At 38.1% G+C, this 13,946-nt stretch overlaps 1 protein-coding gene across 1 annotated transcript; it reads right to left on the reverse strand.

Moving 5' to 3' along the window:
* Positions 1-10,246: 10,246 nt before the first annotated feature.
* On the reverse strand, positions 10,247-12,469 carry LOC105677885 (uncharacterized). The gene has a single exon (XM_012376766.1). It carries the CDS (start codon positions 12,467-12,469, stop codon positions 10,247-10,249), a length of 2,223 nt encoding a protein of 740 aa, XP_012232189.1.
* Between the last annotated feature and the right edge of the window lie 1,477 nt (positions 12,470-13,946).

Consider the following 13,946-nt stretch of genomic DNA (forward strand, 5'->3'; position numbering starts at 1 on the left):
TTAGATAATGTTTTTGGCTAAAAAAAATTATTTTATCTTTATTAAAAATATTCGCATATGTTAAATTAGCACTTTGTTGCAACATTGTAAAATAACTTCATTTTTCTATTAACAATAGCAGATCTGTATTATTTCTAAAATTGTTAGTTTAATATATGCGAATATTAATAATAAATAGAAAATATTATTTTTTTGGGCAAAAAAATATTATCTAATAATTTACTATGTTAGAAACAAATGTGGAAAAAAGAAAAAAAAGTTGCACGAAGCAGGTTTCGAACAGGTGATCTCTAATATTCCAGCCACTCGCCTCAAAATTTCTTTTCTGAATCAGAAACGCTTGCTTTTAACATGCAAGTAGCATGCATTTATCGTCTGTTGTGTCGGCTCGGTGGAAGGGAGCGTTCGCTCTCTTCCATTGGTTGAACGGCCGAGCTCACACGGATACGTGACGTAGCGCTTCTGTAAGGTTGTGTGAGGCAGCGGAGCCGGGACCGCTGTGGGAAATATCGCATCACTGACACCGAGGCTTACACACATTCAATTTAGAGTGGCGTATACCTATTGCGCGAAGCGTTCTGTATAATACCACACATACGCGATTCTTGATTGACTGTGTATGGGCCCCGTCTGCCTAGAATCTTATAAGCGCAAACGGTGCCTTGTGATTGGTCCAACTTTCAGCGCAAATGTGATAGATTGATATGTCATTTCTTTTCTATGCAATTATTAAAACCTAATTGGATACTTTTATATATATGACAGTTTGTCAACAAATAGTTGTCTATCTATGTAGATATGACTCTATGTTTATTAACTCTGTGTTGTTATTAATGTCTCTTGATAGTCAAGTGATATTAATAATAAGAGAAATAAGAGAAAAAGAAGAGGAATAAGTTGTATATTAACGCACTTCTTGAGGTATGTATGTGTAAAATTAATAATAATGTATTAATATTAATAGTTGACAAACTACGATGCACGATTTTTTCTATTTATGATTGTTTGTATTTATACATAATTCTTAGTTATTATATCAAATTAATTATTGCAGTAATAAAAAATCTGATTTTTACAGTGATAATAATAAAATTTGGAAGAAGAGGAAACAGCAGTACACTTATAGAGGTATGTTCAAATCTAATAACGTATTTATTAGTTAATATTTTATTATAATTAGTTAATATTTTATTATATTATTATTTTATTATTGCAGTGATAAAAAAATCAGATTTGGAAGAAGGTAAGATTGTTTTTTTTAAATAATTATATTAAGTGGTTTATGTCAATTGTATGATAATCACCAAAGTGTGTATTTATTTCTGTTAAATATTTTTATTTTATAGGACTCTTGGAGGGTTTAGGTGCCTGGAGGATCAAGGTGTTTCAAGGATTTTGGTAAAGTATATATTTTTAATTTTATTTTAATAAAGGCTGCTGTGCGCCGATACAAGGCTGCTGTGCGCCTGCAAAAAAGGCTGCTGTGCGCCTGCAAGAAAAGGCTGCTGTGCGCCTGCAAAAAAGGCTGCTGTGCGCCTATAAAAAAGGCTGCTGTGCGCCTATAAAGATATATAATAGAAAATAATATATATTTATTTTTTAATAAGACAAAAATGTCTAAAGAAACAGAAAAACAGATGGCGTTGAAACCAAATCAGAAAAATATTATTGTTCAAGGTCACTGGTTAAATGATAAACATATGGATCATTTTAATCAACTTTTAAAAAATTGCTCTGATTATAGACCTGAAGGATCGTGGAAATTGTTTTTTCCTGATAACATAGAATCTGTACCAGAAAATAAGAAACATATACAGATATTATTTAGCTCAAATAATCATTGGGTATGTAGTTATTATGATAGAAAAAACTTATTTATCTATGATTCATTAAATTTGAAAAAGTTGCACAGTGATCATGAGAAGTTTTTAAAACGATTATTTCCAATTTATCCTTTTCATGAGCGGCGTATTAAATTTCCTATTGTACAAAGTCAACCAAATGGCGATGATTGCGGTGTTTTTGCAATAGCTTTTGCGATTTCATTGTTATTTAATATTAAACCCGAAAAAGTGAGATATGACCATAGTTTAATGCGTTCGCATTTAACAAAAATTTTTGAATCTAATGTGATTGAGCATTTCCCTCAGGATTCTAAATATGATGTTCCTCAAAAAGTGCTTCCATTAGCGATAATAAGAGGAAAAGAAGTTGATGCAAATCGTAAACGTATCATACGTCAGAATAAGACAGAGCAAGTAAAAGCAAAGCAATTACAAAAAAATTATAAATTTAAAGATCAGAAAAATATTATTGCTCAAAACGACATGTTAGACGATGCACATATAGATTATTTTGTACAACTTTTAATAAATTGTTCTGATTATAAACTTGTTGAAACGTGGAAATTAAATTTTCTTCATGAAATACAACCTGTATCAGAACATAAGAAACATATACAGATATTATATAGCTCAAATAAACATTGGATATGTAGTCATTATGATAGAAAAAACTTATTTATCTATGATTCGTTAAACATAAAAAAGTTGCACAAAAATCATGAACAATTTTTAAGACGATTATTTCCAACTTATCCTTTTGATGAACGGCCTGTCAGATTTCCTACTGTGCAAAGTCAACCGAATGATTACGATTGTGGTGTTTTTGCAATAGCTTTTGCAATTTCATTGTTATTTAATATTAAACCCGAAAAAGTGAGATATAACCACAGTTTAATGCGTTCGCATTTAATGAAAATTTTTGAATCTAATGTGATTGAACATTTCCCTCAGGATTCTAAATATGGTATTCCTCAAAAAGTGCTTCCATTAATGATAATAAAAGCAAGAGAAGCTAAAGCAACTCGCGTACATATGATACGTCAAAAGGAGACAGAGCAACAAAAAGTAAATTGATTGCAAAAGAATCGTGAATTTAAAAACGATTTAAATAAGAAAAATGAAAATAAACATAAAAATCAAGAAGAAAAGTTTCGATATAAACAAAATGTAGAAAACATTTGTACTCTAAAACGGAAACGATATACAGATTTAAAAAATAATTGCGCTAAAAAGAGAAGGCGATATGAAATAGATTCTGTAAGACAACGCGCACAAAAACGCAAACGTTGTGCTATAGTTATGCAAAACGAACAAAGTAAACAAAAAATATTAGAGCGTAAATGTTGTAACAGACAATATTACGAGAAGAAAAGAGAAGAAAGAAGAAAAGAGAATAAAAACAAATTTGTAATAAATAAATGCAATGTTACAAATAAAATTATTAAAAAATATAAAAATTTTCGGTGTCAGAATTCAACAATAAAACTTCATACTTCTTTGACAATAGTTATTAAAAATATTTCAAATAAATTAAATATTACAGGTCAGATCGAAAAACAATTAGAAGCCGAGAAAATAATACGTTGGTGTATACATATTAGGAACGGTTATATTCGCAAGATGTATAATATATTAGCTGTACTTAAAAAGAAATCAGAAGTATGCTTGACTCTTGTTGATAAGTGTTGTGGAATTAATAAAAAATTAGATGTGTTATGTGGGATATCTAGACACACAGCATCATCTGAAAATTATTTTATAGAGTCTACATACCGTAATGCAATTTTGGAAGAATCTTTAGTAATGAACATGGAAGGGCAAATTGTAAATGTGTCACCTTTGATAACAGCACTAGCAAAAAAATCGTGGTCGTGCAGTACCTCATGTAAAATTGACAATCCAGTTTTGATTGAACAATATGAAAAATTTCTTGAAACTGTTAGTACATGTACTGTAAAGAATGTTCCTAGATTGATAGAAAGTATTCGTACATGTACAGTAAAAACATCAAATACGAAACTTGGTCATGCACAGAGTTGCTATATTAATTTCACTATTTGTGGAGCGATGTTTCTACCAATTCTATTGTTATCACCCCATTTTCCGAAAGTGAGAAATATAAGGCGTTTGATTTATCAACTTATAAATTTGTATCAAAAAATGTTGAATTTAGATGAAGCATTAAATTGTGCTGATTTGGAAGCATTAAATAAAACTGTTATTGCTGCACAAGAGAAAGCAGATATATACAAACATCAACAAACCGATGCAATTATAAGTGATGATGATATCTTTTTTAAGTATAAGAATGCGTTTAAAGCCTTGAAAAAACGTCTAATGGATACACCGCGTTATGCTTGTGTATCATGCGAAAAGCTTTGTTATAAAAAAAATGTTTCTGAAATCATTAAAGCAAAAATAGATAATCCAGTTTGGAAAGATTTAATGGTACATGTGGAGAAACAACAAATTAATGCACAATATATATGTATTTATTGTAAACAAAAATTTTGTCAAGGTTTAATGCCTGCGTATTGCATTTTGAATAATCTTTTTACAAATAATGTGCCTGAAGTAATATCATCTCTTAATACATTTGAAAAGATTCTTATACAGAGAGCTAAAGCATTTCAAACTGTTGTTAAAATGACAACTGTTATGAACAAAAAATTACCTGAAAGGCAAATGATACAAAAAGTTAAAGGTAGAACATTTCATTTACCACTTCCTATACAAGAGACATTAAACAAATTATGTTCTAATACCGATGCGATAAATATTAATCATGAATTATATATCTTAGTCAGAGGTATTCCCACAAAATCAAAAATTATATGGGAAGAGATGGTAAATGTTAAAAAAGTATTCGATGCATTAATATGGTTAAAGAATAATAATCCTTTGTATTCTGAAATAATATTACCAAATAGTCATAATGAATTATCTTTGGAAAAATTAAATAATCTGGAATTCCAGATGCAAGAGGATGAAAATGTTGCAAAAGATGTATTGGATGAGGAGCATGTGTCATTAAGTAATAATTTAGAAACCGAAATACAGGGAACAAAAAATCTTGGAGATGCTGCATTTAATCAGCATGAAGCAATGCTAACTCAGGTTATTAATGATGAAAATGATGGTTATTATGAGCAATATACTATATATCCATTATATGAAAAGAGAACAAATAAAACTGCAACAGCTTTATATTAAATGTTAAAAGTCTATGATTTACCTTTGGATAATCGTGAGAAATGTTTGGATTTGTTATGTTTTCCAGATTTATATTCTTTTGGTATTAATGGACAGCACGAAACTGGGCAGGTCAAGCTTCATGATCATGAATTTGTTAAATGTCGTTTGACGTCTAAACATCCACAGTATAGATTAAATCAACAATACCTATTCTTTTTGTTAAATAATACGAATATCCGTCAATTAAATCGTGGAATTTTTCATAAGATGAATGTAACTAATGCACAAGTTCGTTATATATACGGCTGCGGAATATTTAGAAGCAATGTCCAAAGAATTGTTAGAATCCGATTTAACCACAATATTTTTGACACTAAGGAATACGGAACAATTCTGGAGTAAACCGCGAAATAATTTAAATTGTATGACACAACATTACGGACCTGCAACATGGTTTCTAACATTAAATCCCGCTGAATGGTTATGGGAAGAGTTATGTGAATATATTCGTGAAGTAAATGGATGGTGCGATTCTTCGGTATGCGCCAGTGTACTTGTTGCTAGAGATCCTGTGTCAACATCGAGATTTCTCGATAATACGTTTTGTGCGATGCTTGACTTTATTTGTTCCAAAGATCATCCGATCGGAAAAGTCACTCATTATTTTTGGCGACGAGAATACCAAGGTAGAGGCATACAACATTTTCATTTATTAATTTAGATAAAAAATGCTCCAATTCTTGGTGAATCTTCTATTGAAGAAGTTTCCAAATTTATTTTACAATATATAAGCTGTAAAATGCCAGATAAAAATATTTCACCATTATTGTACAGACGTGTTAATACGCATCAACGACACAAACATAATGATTACTGTCTCCGTTCTAAAAAAGTTGGACATAAAGTTGTTCGGAGATGTCGTTTTGGATTTCCTCGTCCTGTCACTGAAACGTTAAGTATAAGAGATGTCATAACTGCCATAGCAGGTAGAAAGCAATTAAAACATAGAAGCAGGCTTTATGATCTTCCGCGAACTGAAGATGAAGGTTATATAAATGATTACAATCCTGTTCTTCTTACTGCATGGGAAGGAAATATGGATATACAATTTATTGGCGAAAAGTCGTCATTGCTTACCTGGTACATTACTAAATATATGAATAAAGCGGGAAAATGTGAGTTGTCTGATACTATTATTAATATTAAAAATAATACGAATAAATCATTGATGAGCTATCTTTGGAGTATTGCCTTGCGATTTACGAGTAATAGAGAATGTGGAGCTCTTGAAGCTGCTGATACATTACTGGGTATTGCTTTATGTGAAACTGATCCAAATACAACTATTAGATGGTTAGATGTTAATCGAATAAGATGTAGAAAATTAAAAACTCGTAAAGAAATTGAAGCACTTGATGATCAATCGACAGATATATTTTGTGAATCTTTAATAGATAATCACTATCCACAGAGACCAAAAGAACTAGAATGTATATTTCTTTATGAGTTTGCAAAATGGTATTGTAACATGGGCTTAACCCATGTTACTAGTCGCGCAATCGGCCACGACGATCGGCCGCGCATCGAGCCGCCGGCCGCAATACGTCACCGGAATACGGCCGCCGAGTGGAGCGGCCGGGTATATAAAGCCGTCGCTCCGGCCAGTAGGAACCGATCCCGGTCTGCAGTGAGCACGCTGCAGATCTCCCGAGCCACCGGGGAGCACTCCGACTCGGCTCTTCCTAGCAATCCGTTCCTATTAGGACAGGGAGCACTCTGTCCACGCCGGGAGCACTCGGCATCCGTTCACCATCCCTCTCAAGACAGGGAGCACCCTGTCTCCGTCGGGAGCACTCTGTCTCCGTCGGGAGCACTCGACGTCCTGTATACACCGTCTGTTCCTCCGTAGATTTAAGTATTCTTTAGTTCGCATTTTCTAGCTTGTATCCTCTAGTTTGTATTCTCTCGTTTGTATTCTCTAGTTTATATTCTATTTTCTAGCTTATATTCTATTTTCTGGTTTGTATTCTCTAGCTTATATTCTATTCTCTAGCTTGTATTTTCTAGCTTATATTCTATTCTCTGGCTTGTATTCTTTAGCTTATATTCTATTCTCTAGCGTGTATTCTCTAGCTTGTATTCCCTAGCTTGTATTCTTCCGCGGCGTATCGTAACCTTTTAGTTACTCCCGCTTTTGTACGCTTATCTTGTGCTTCCCCGCTTTAGACCGTTCAGCTTGCGCTCTCGCTTATGCACCACTTATTACGCGCACCCGCTAATTCAATGGCTATCGCTTGCGCCATTTAATTGCTTTGTAAATGTATTACCAACTCTTCTATTTAAGAATATAGTTGTTTTGTTACCCTAACTGGTCTACTTGATTGGAGTCTCTCTATCTGACCGCTTATCCCGAATCCTGGCACCAACGAGCTATTCCGCGCTTAGCTACAAGACCGCGAGATAAATTCGCACCGTTACAGTATAATATCACAAAAATCAAACCACGAAATGAGTTTATTGAATTCCATAAAATAAATAATGGTTATCTTAGACGACGACAGCGTGGATATCTTATTAATCATTATAGATATAATATTAATACACAACCGGAAAAGTATTTCTTTGCATTATTGTTAAAGTTTTAGATGGGTAAACAACAGAAAACACGACTATACACGTTGCGTGGTATAACTAGACTAACTTATTATTTGCTTCTTATAAAAAGAAAAAGTATCCGCGAGAGGGATAACAATACGAGACGCCTAACAGCTTAAAAACAAAATACTAATACAAGGAGCGCTGTAGGACAGAGATATTTTATTCATATAAAAGAAAGCAAAGTAGCGCGAATTATAAAAATAAGAAACACAAAATGTGAGAGCTTTAAATTAGTTTTAACAATTATTACTTCTGTTTAAACCGTGGAGAAAATTAGAAGAGCTTAGAAATGGATGTGATACCTCTGCAGAATCATTTCACAAGGTGAAACTACATTTAACGGAAGCATTACAATATCATGAAAAACTAGAAGAATTGCAAAAAGCATTTGAAACTGCTAAAGAGTTAGTTCAGCAATATTTAGATAAAGTACAAAAACAACATGAGTCACAGGATGATCCTGACAATCCAATAGGTGTTCAAAATATAGAAGCTGGTGAAGCGATGCAAGATTTTAAAGATCTTGATGATAAGAATAAAGAAATCGATGTATCAGAAATGATAGCGAAATTAAATATGAATCAAAAAAGAGTATTCGATAGAGTTATTACCACTGTAGGGTCAGATAATTCAATATTGCGATTATATGTTAGTGGAGAAGGTGGTACTGAAAAAAGTTATTTAATTAAAACTATAAAATGTTGGATAAAACAAAATCTAAAAAAAGATACTGCTGTTGCAGCACCTACTGGGATAGCAGCATTTAATATAGATGGTTTGACAGTTCATAGATTGCTTCAATTACCTGTTCAACATGGTAATACTCCTAAATACAAACGATTGTCTGATCATGTGTTAAAACTTTTACGAGCAGAGCTTAATGATGTTATTCTTTTTGTAATTGATGAAGTATCAATGATATCTAATTTGACTCTGTAGCGACACCTCCGATCTTGTCGCTCCACTCAAATATATTTTTTTTTTTGGCGCGGGTTTTGGGACATCGCAAGGAGTTGGAAATAATCACGCTGATTAGAATTGTAAAGTCAACCACACAACAGAATTTATTGCTAATTTACTCACTCTTACATCTATTGATGAAGTTTTAGTTTAGACTCTCGGGAGCGGAATACAAATGTTCGATACAGCGAGATCGACTCGATTGACTGCTAAAAGGCCGTCTTACTCCCGATCGTCAAGCAAATAAAAAAAATTCGAGTTTTTCCGTCGTCAGACCACGGGCGCGCGCGCCGAAGAAATCACGATCTTAGCACGTGGTAGCGATTCCAAAACAACCGATCACGCGGCTGTCACAATACAGGGCCGTTGATTTAATCGCTCTTCATCATATTAAATATAATATCTCGTATATTTATGCCTGCCTGAACATGCCGCCCGCCTCGTATCCGAAACGGTACGATAAAGATTTCCCTTGTCTCAATCTATCGAAAGACGAAAAATTTGCGAGATTAATCTCACGAACTCAGAATCTTTAGTTTTTACACTAACAATACGGACATGTCCATCGTCGCCGGGTTGCGTAGAGATAACACGCACAAGAGCCCATTTGGATGGCGGTAACAAATTATTTCGTAAGAGCACGAGTTCTCCTGGTTTAATATCCGGGAGCGAGCACATCCATTTGGGCCGTTGCTGTAAGGTGTGCAGGTAGTCGCAGGACCACGCGTTCCAAAAATGTTTGAGCATCGAACGAACACGTTGATAGCGGGAAAGGCGATTTTCTTGTACGTCCATTACTGATTCTTCGGGAACGGTGAGGAGAGGGGCTCCAATGAGGAAGTGCCCTGGAGTAAGCGTCGTAAAATCATCGGGATCGTTAGTCATGGTAGAAATCGGTCGCGAATTCAAGCATGCCTCTACTTGACAGAGAAGGGTGGAAAATTCTTCTGTCGATAGCGTATGCTTGCCCACAATGCGCCTTAAATGGTGTTTCATGCTCTTCACCCCCGCCTCCCAAATACCGCCGAAGTGGGGCGCAGCGGGGGGAACAAAGTGCCACGTAGTTCCATCGATCGCTAAAAGCAAGCCGAAATCCGAATCTTTGACGATATTCCGGAATGTATTTGCCAATTCTCTCTCTGCTCCTTGAAAGTTGGTCCCGTTGTCACTGTAGACATTGTTGGGGATGCCGCGACGCGAGACAAAGCGTTTAAATGCTGTGAGAAAAGCCTCGGTAGATAAGTCGGAGACTAACTCAAGGTGTATAGCGCGGGTCGCCAAGCAAACGAATATGGACACGTAAGCCTTGTGTGAATGTTGTCCTCTCCCCTTTTTCCATAAAACGGCAAATGGTCCCGCATAGTCAATGCCCGTGTGTGTGAACGAGCGAGATGGCGAGACACGTGAAGCTGGAAGACTTCCCATAATTTGCGTCGGAATTAACGCTCGTTGGCGAGCGCACGGGACACAGCGATGAATAGCCGACTTGACTAAGTTTCTTGCGCCGATAATCCAATAGTTCTGTCGGATGAACCTGATAGTCAACTGTGGCCCTCCATGTAACGTGTGTTTGTGGGCATGATCGATGATCAAGTCACTGATACGATGACGAGGCAAAATAATTGTCGCTCGAAAAATGCGAGAGGGGCATTTTTTAGCCGCCCGCCGAGCCGGATCGTATCGTTTTCGTCGAGGAATGGCGTTAATTTTATTAGAGGACTTCGAGATGATATAGGTTGCTTTCGACGTAGCTTCTTATATTCTGAGGCGAAAAGACTGAGCTGAGCTTGTTTGCACCAATCGATGCGTGCTTCGGACAATTCAGCGGCGGTAAGGCGAGAATCGGTTCCCGCGGTACTTGACCGTTTCGATCGTGCACAAGCGATAAATCGAAGGACATATGCGGTCACTCGAAGTAGGCGCGTCCATGATGATAGCCGATGAGGAAGATCATCGAGCGCAAGCGGTTGCGGCATGTCGTTGATATGTGCGACAGCAGCCTTGCAAGTTTCGGTGTTGACACCACGGGTAATTTCGTCAAAACTCTTGGGAGTCTGACGGGGCCATAACTTCGACGACTGTGTCAACCAAGTCGGGCCCGACCACCATAGTTTGCAGGACGATAGATCAGCCGGAGTGATGCCGCGGGATGCAATATCCGCGGGATTCGAGCCAGTCGGAACGTGACACCAAGTAGCTGACGGTAGTTCTGTTTGAATTTTCGACACTCGATTTGCTACAAACGTAACCCACGTGGAGGGATGTTTTTTAAGCCATTTGAGAACGATTGTCGAATCAGTCCAGCAATAGGTTGGAATACTAGAGAGCTGCATTGTTTCAATAACGTATTGTAGCAATTTGACGAGTAATACGGCACCGTTTAACTCCAAACGCGGGACAGACAGAGTTTTAATTGGCGCCACTTTAGATTTGGCTGCGATAAGCATAACCTCGACGTCATTTGAACAGGTAATTCTCATATACACCACGGCACTTATAGATTTAAGTGAGGCGTCGGAAAAACCGTAATATTCGATACTGCTCACATGTTTGGATTGTCCGGTCCAGCGGGGTATCCGAACTTCGGTGAGAGACCGGAGAGAATCGCGATAAGTTTCCCAACGTGTGCTGAGATCTGCTGGAAGCGGCTCATCCCAGCCGCATGTCCTAATCCACAATTCTTGCATCAGGCTCTTAGCAATAATGACTACCGGCGTAGCCCATCCAAGGGGGTCGAAAATTCTGGCTATGGCCGAAAGAATCGAGCGTTTGGTCGCTACCGCAGTGGGCAGGAGCGAAATATGGAAGGAGAAGGAATCATTTCGTGGCAACCATGAAATGCCGAGAACTTTGATGTTGTTATCCTCTTCTAAGGAGTGATCCATGTTGATAGCTCGATCATTAGGCGGTACATCTTCGAGCATTTCGGTAGCGTTGGCCGCCCATTTTCGCAGACAGAATCCGCCCGCCGCGAGCATATTGACTAATTGAACTCTCATTGCATTGGCCGTATCAATATCGCCGGCACCAAATAAAATGTCATCGACATAAGTCTCGTGTAGTAGAATGGAACGTGCAAGAGGAAATTGATGGCCTTCATCTTCGACAAGTTGGTGTAATACCCGTATCGCGAGGTATGGCGCGGGAGCTGTACCATACGTAACGGTACGTAGACGATACGACTGGATGGACGATTGCGACGACGGTCGCCACAGAATGCGTTGGTAATCGGCGTCTTCGGGATGCATCATTATCTGCCTAAACATTTTCTTAATGTCGGCAAGATATACGTATTTATGTTGTCTCCATCTGATTAGTATAGACATCAGATCAGTCTGTAGCTTGGACCCGGTATGAAGATGGTCATTAAGGGAAGTTTTATTCGATGTAGCACACGACGCGTTAAATACGACCCTCAATTTAGTCGACAAACTTTTGCTCTTCACCACGGGGTGATGCGGTAGGTAGACGACGGTGTCGTGAGACGACTCTGGACCGGTGACCAGCTCCATATGTCCCAAGTCTAGGTACTCCTGAAGAAACGCATTGTATGACGCAGCGAGATTAGCATCGCGCGATAGCCGCCTCTCGAGTTTGTCGTACAATCGAGTCGCGATGCAGCGTAAATCTCCAATATGTGGAGGAAATTGTTTAAAGGGAAGGCGAACAATGTATCGCCCGCTCTCCCTTCTTGCGTGAGTGGTACGGAAATGATTCTCGCATTTCTCCTTGTCCGCGGTAAAGCTTGGTTTCATGGGAACCTCTTCAGTCTCCCAGAATCGCACGAGAATTTGGTTGAGCTCAATGTCCATGGTATTGACTGTCGCTACGCAAGCTGATGCATTGGAATCGATATCGCGAGTAGGGCCAGTGACAATCCAACCAAAGATCGTTGACTGGGCCGTGGGACTGTCGAACGGACCTTTTCGAAATCCATCTAGTAATGTGGCTCCGTATAGATCCGCTCCAATTAATATTTGTATCGGAGTTCAATCGGTGAGATCAGTATCGGCTAGGTCAAGTCCTTGTAAATGCGGCCAGCCAGAGACCGGGCTGCGCTTCGAGGTACCGTATAATGTTATCCGATTAAACACGTAGGCCGTGACTGGGAGAGAAATGTCGTTTGTTGTGCACGGCTCGAGCGAAAGTCGTATCATCGTTTTCGCCGTGCCGGAATATTGGGCGCCAAAACACGTCACGGGCAAAGTCGTCCGTTGGCGGGATGTGTGCAGCGATTGAGCCAATGTCTCCGTGATAAACGTATGAGTAGCTCCTTGGTCGAGTAACGCGCGTACTCGTACTATTCGATTTTCGTAGGTACGCAAATTCACCCACGCGGTGGCGAGTAGCACGGTAGAATTTTTCGACACGGTGACGCAGTGAGCACTGACGGACTGGCAGCTTGTGTTTTCGCGGCGCTTGCGTCAGCAGAGTGATGGTCGGAAGACGGCGCTCTCTCATTAGTCTTGTTATTGCGGTGTAAATACGTATGATGCGCTTTGTCGCATTTAAAACATTTCTGTGGATTTTTACACGCACTGGCGGAATAACCGAGTCGCATTCATACAACATTTTAATTTTTTTCGCTAGGGCGAAACGTTGATTAATGTCCAAGGGGACGAATTGATTGCATTGATAGAGTAAATGCTTTTCCGAGCAAGTCGGGCATTTACGGAAATCTTGTACGGACGCGTTATTCGCAGTATGAATTTTCGCTTTGCAGTTACACGACTTCCGGATACAGTATCGCTCGCAATCGAAGGATTATCGTCGTCGAGACCTCTAATTCGCTTTGAAATAAACTTTAGAAACGTGTCTAGTTCAGGAGGATCGTACGAATCCCCCAATTCCATTTGCCACTCCTGACGAGTGCGAGGAAGCAATTTTTTAGTAATAAATATAGTAATAAGTATAAAAATCAAAGGATCGCTCCATTTATCGACAGAACGCCCGAGATTTGACAACGCCTCAATCGCTGATTTTGTTACATTGCGTAGATTTCGAAGCGCGCTAGCTGATTCGGTTTTTACAATCGGTAAGTCAACGATCGCTTGCAAATGAGAATTAATAATTAGACGTGTATTCGCATATTCGCTCGTCAAGGCCTTCCATGCGGGCTCGAAATTATCTTCGGTGATTTTAAAATTGCGCAATAAAGCGGCAACATCGCCCTTAAGTTTGGACACTAAATAATGCAACCGCGTGACATTATTTAGTGACGAATTATTTATCACAAGAGTCTCGAACATGTCATGAAAATGAGTCCACTTTAAACGATCACCGGAAAAT

The sequence above is a fragment of the Linepithema humile genome, chromosome 8 (genome assembly GCF_040581485.1).
Source record: "Linepithema humile isolate Giens D197 chromosome 8, Lhum_UNIL_v1.0, whole genome shotgun sequence".
Classification (NCBI taxonomy): Eukaryota; Metazoa; Arthropoda; class Insecta; order Hymenoptera; family Formicidae; genus Linepithema; species Linepithema humile.

Coding starts and splice junctions, on each gene's coding strand:
- LOC105677885 (XM_012376766.1), bottom strand. CDS start 12,469: ATGGACATTGAGCTCAACCAAATTCTCGTGCGATTCTGGGAGACTGAA.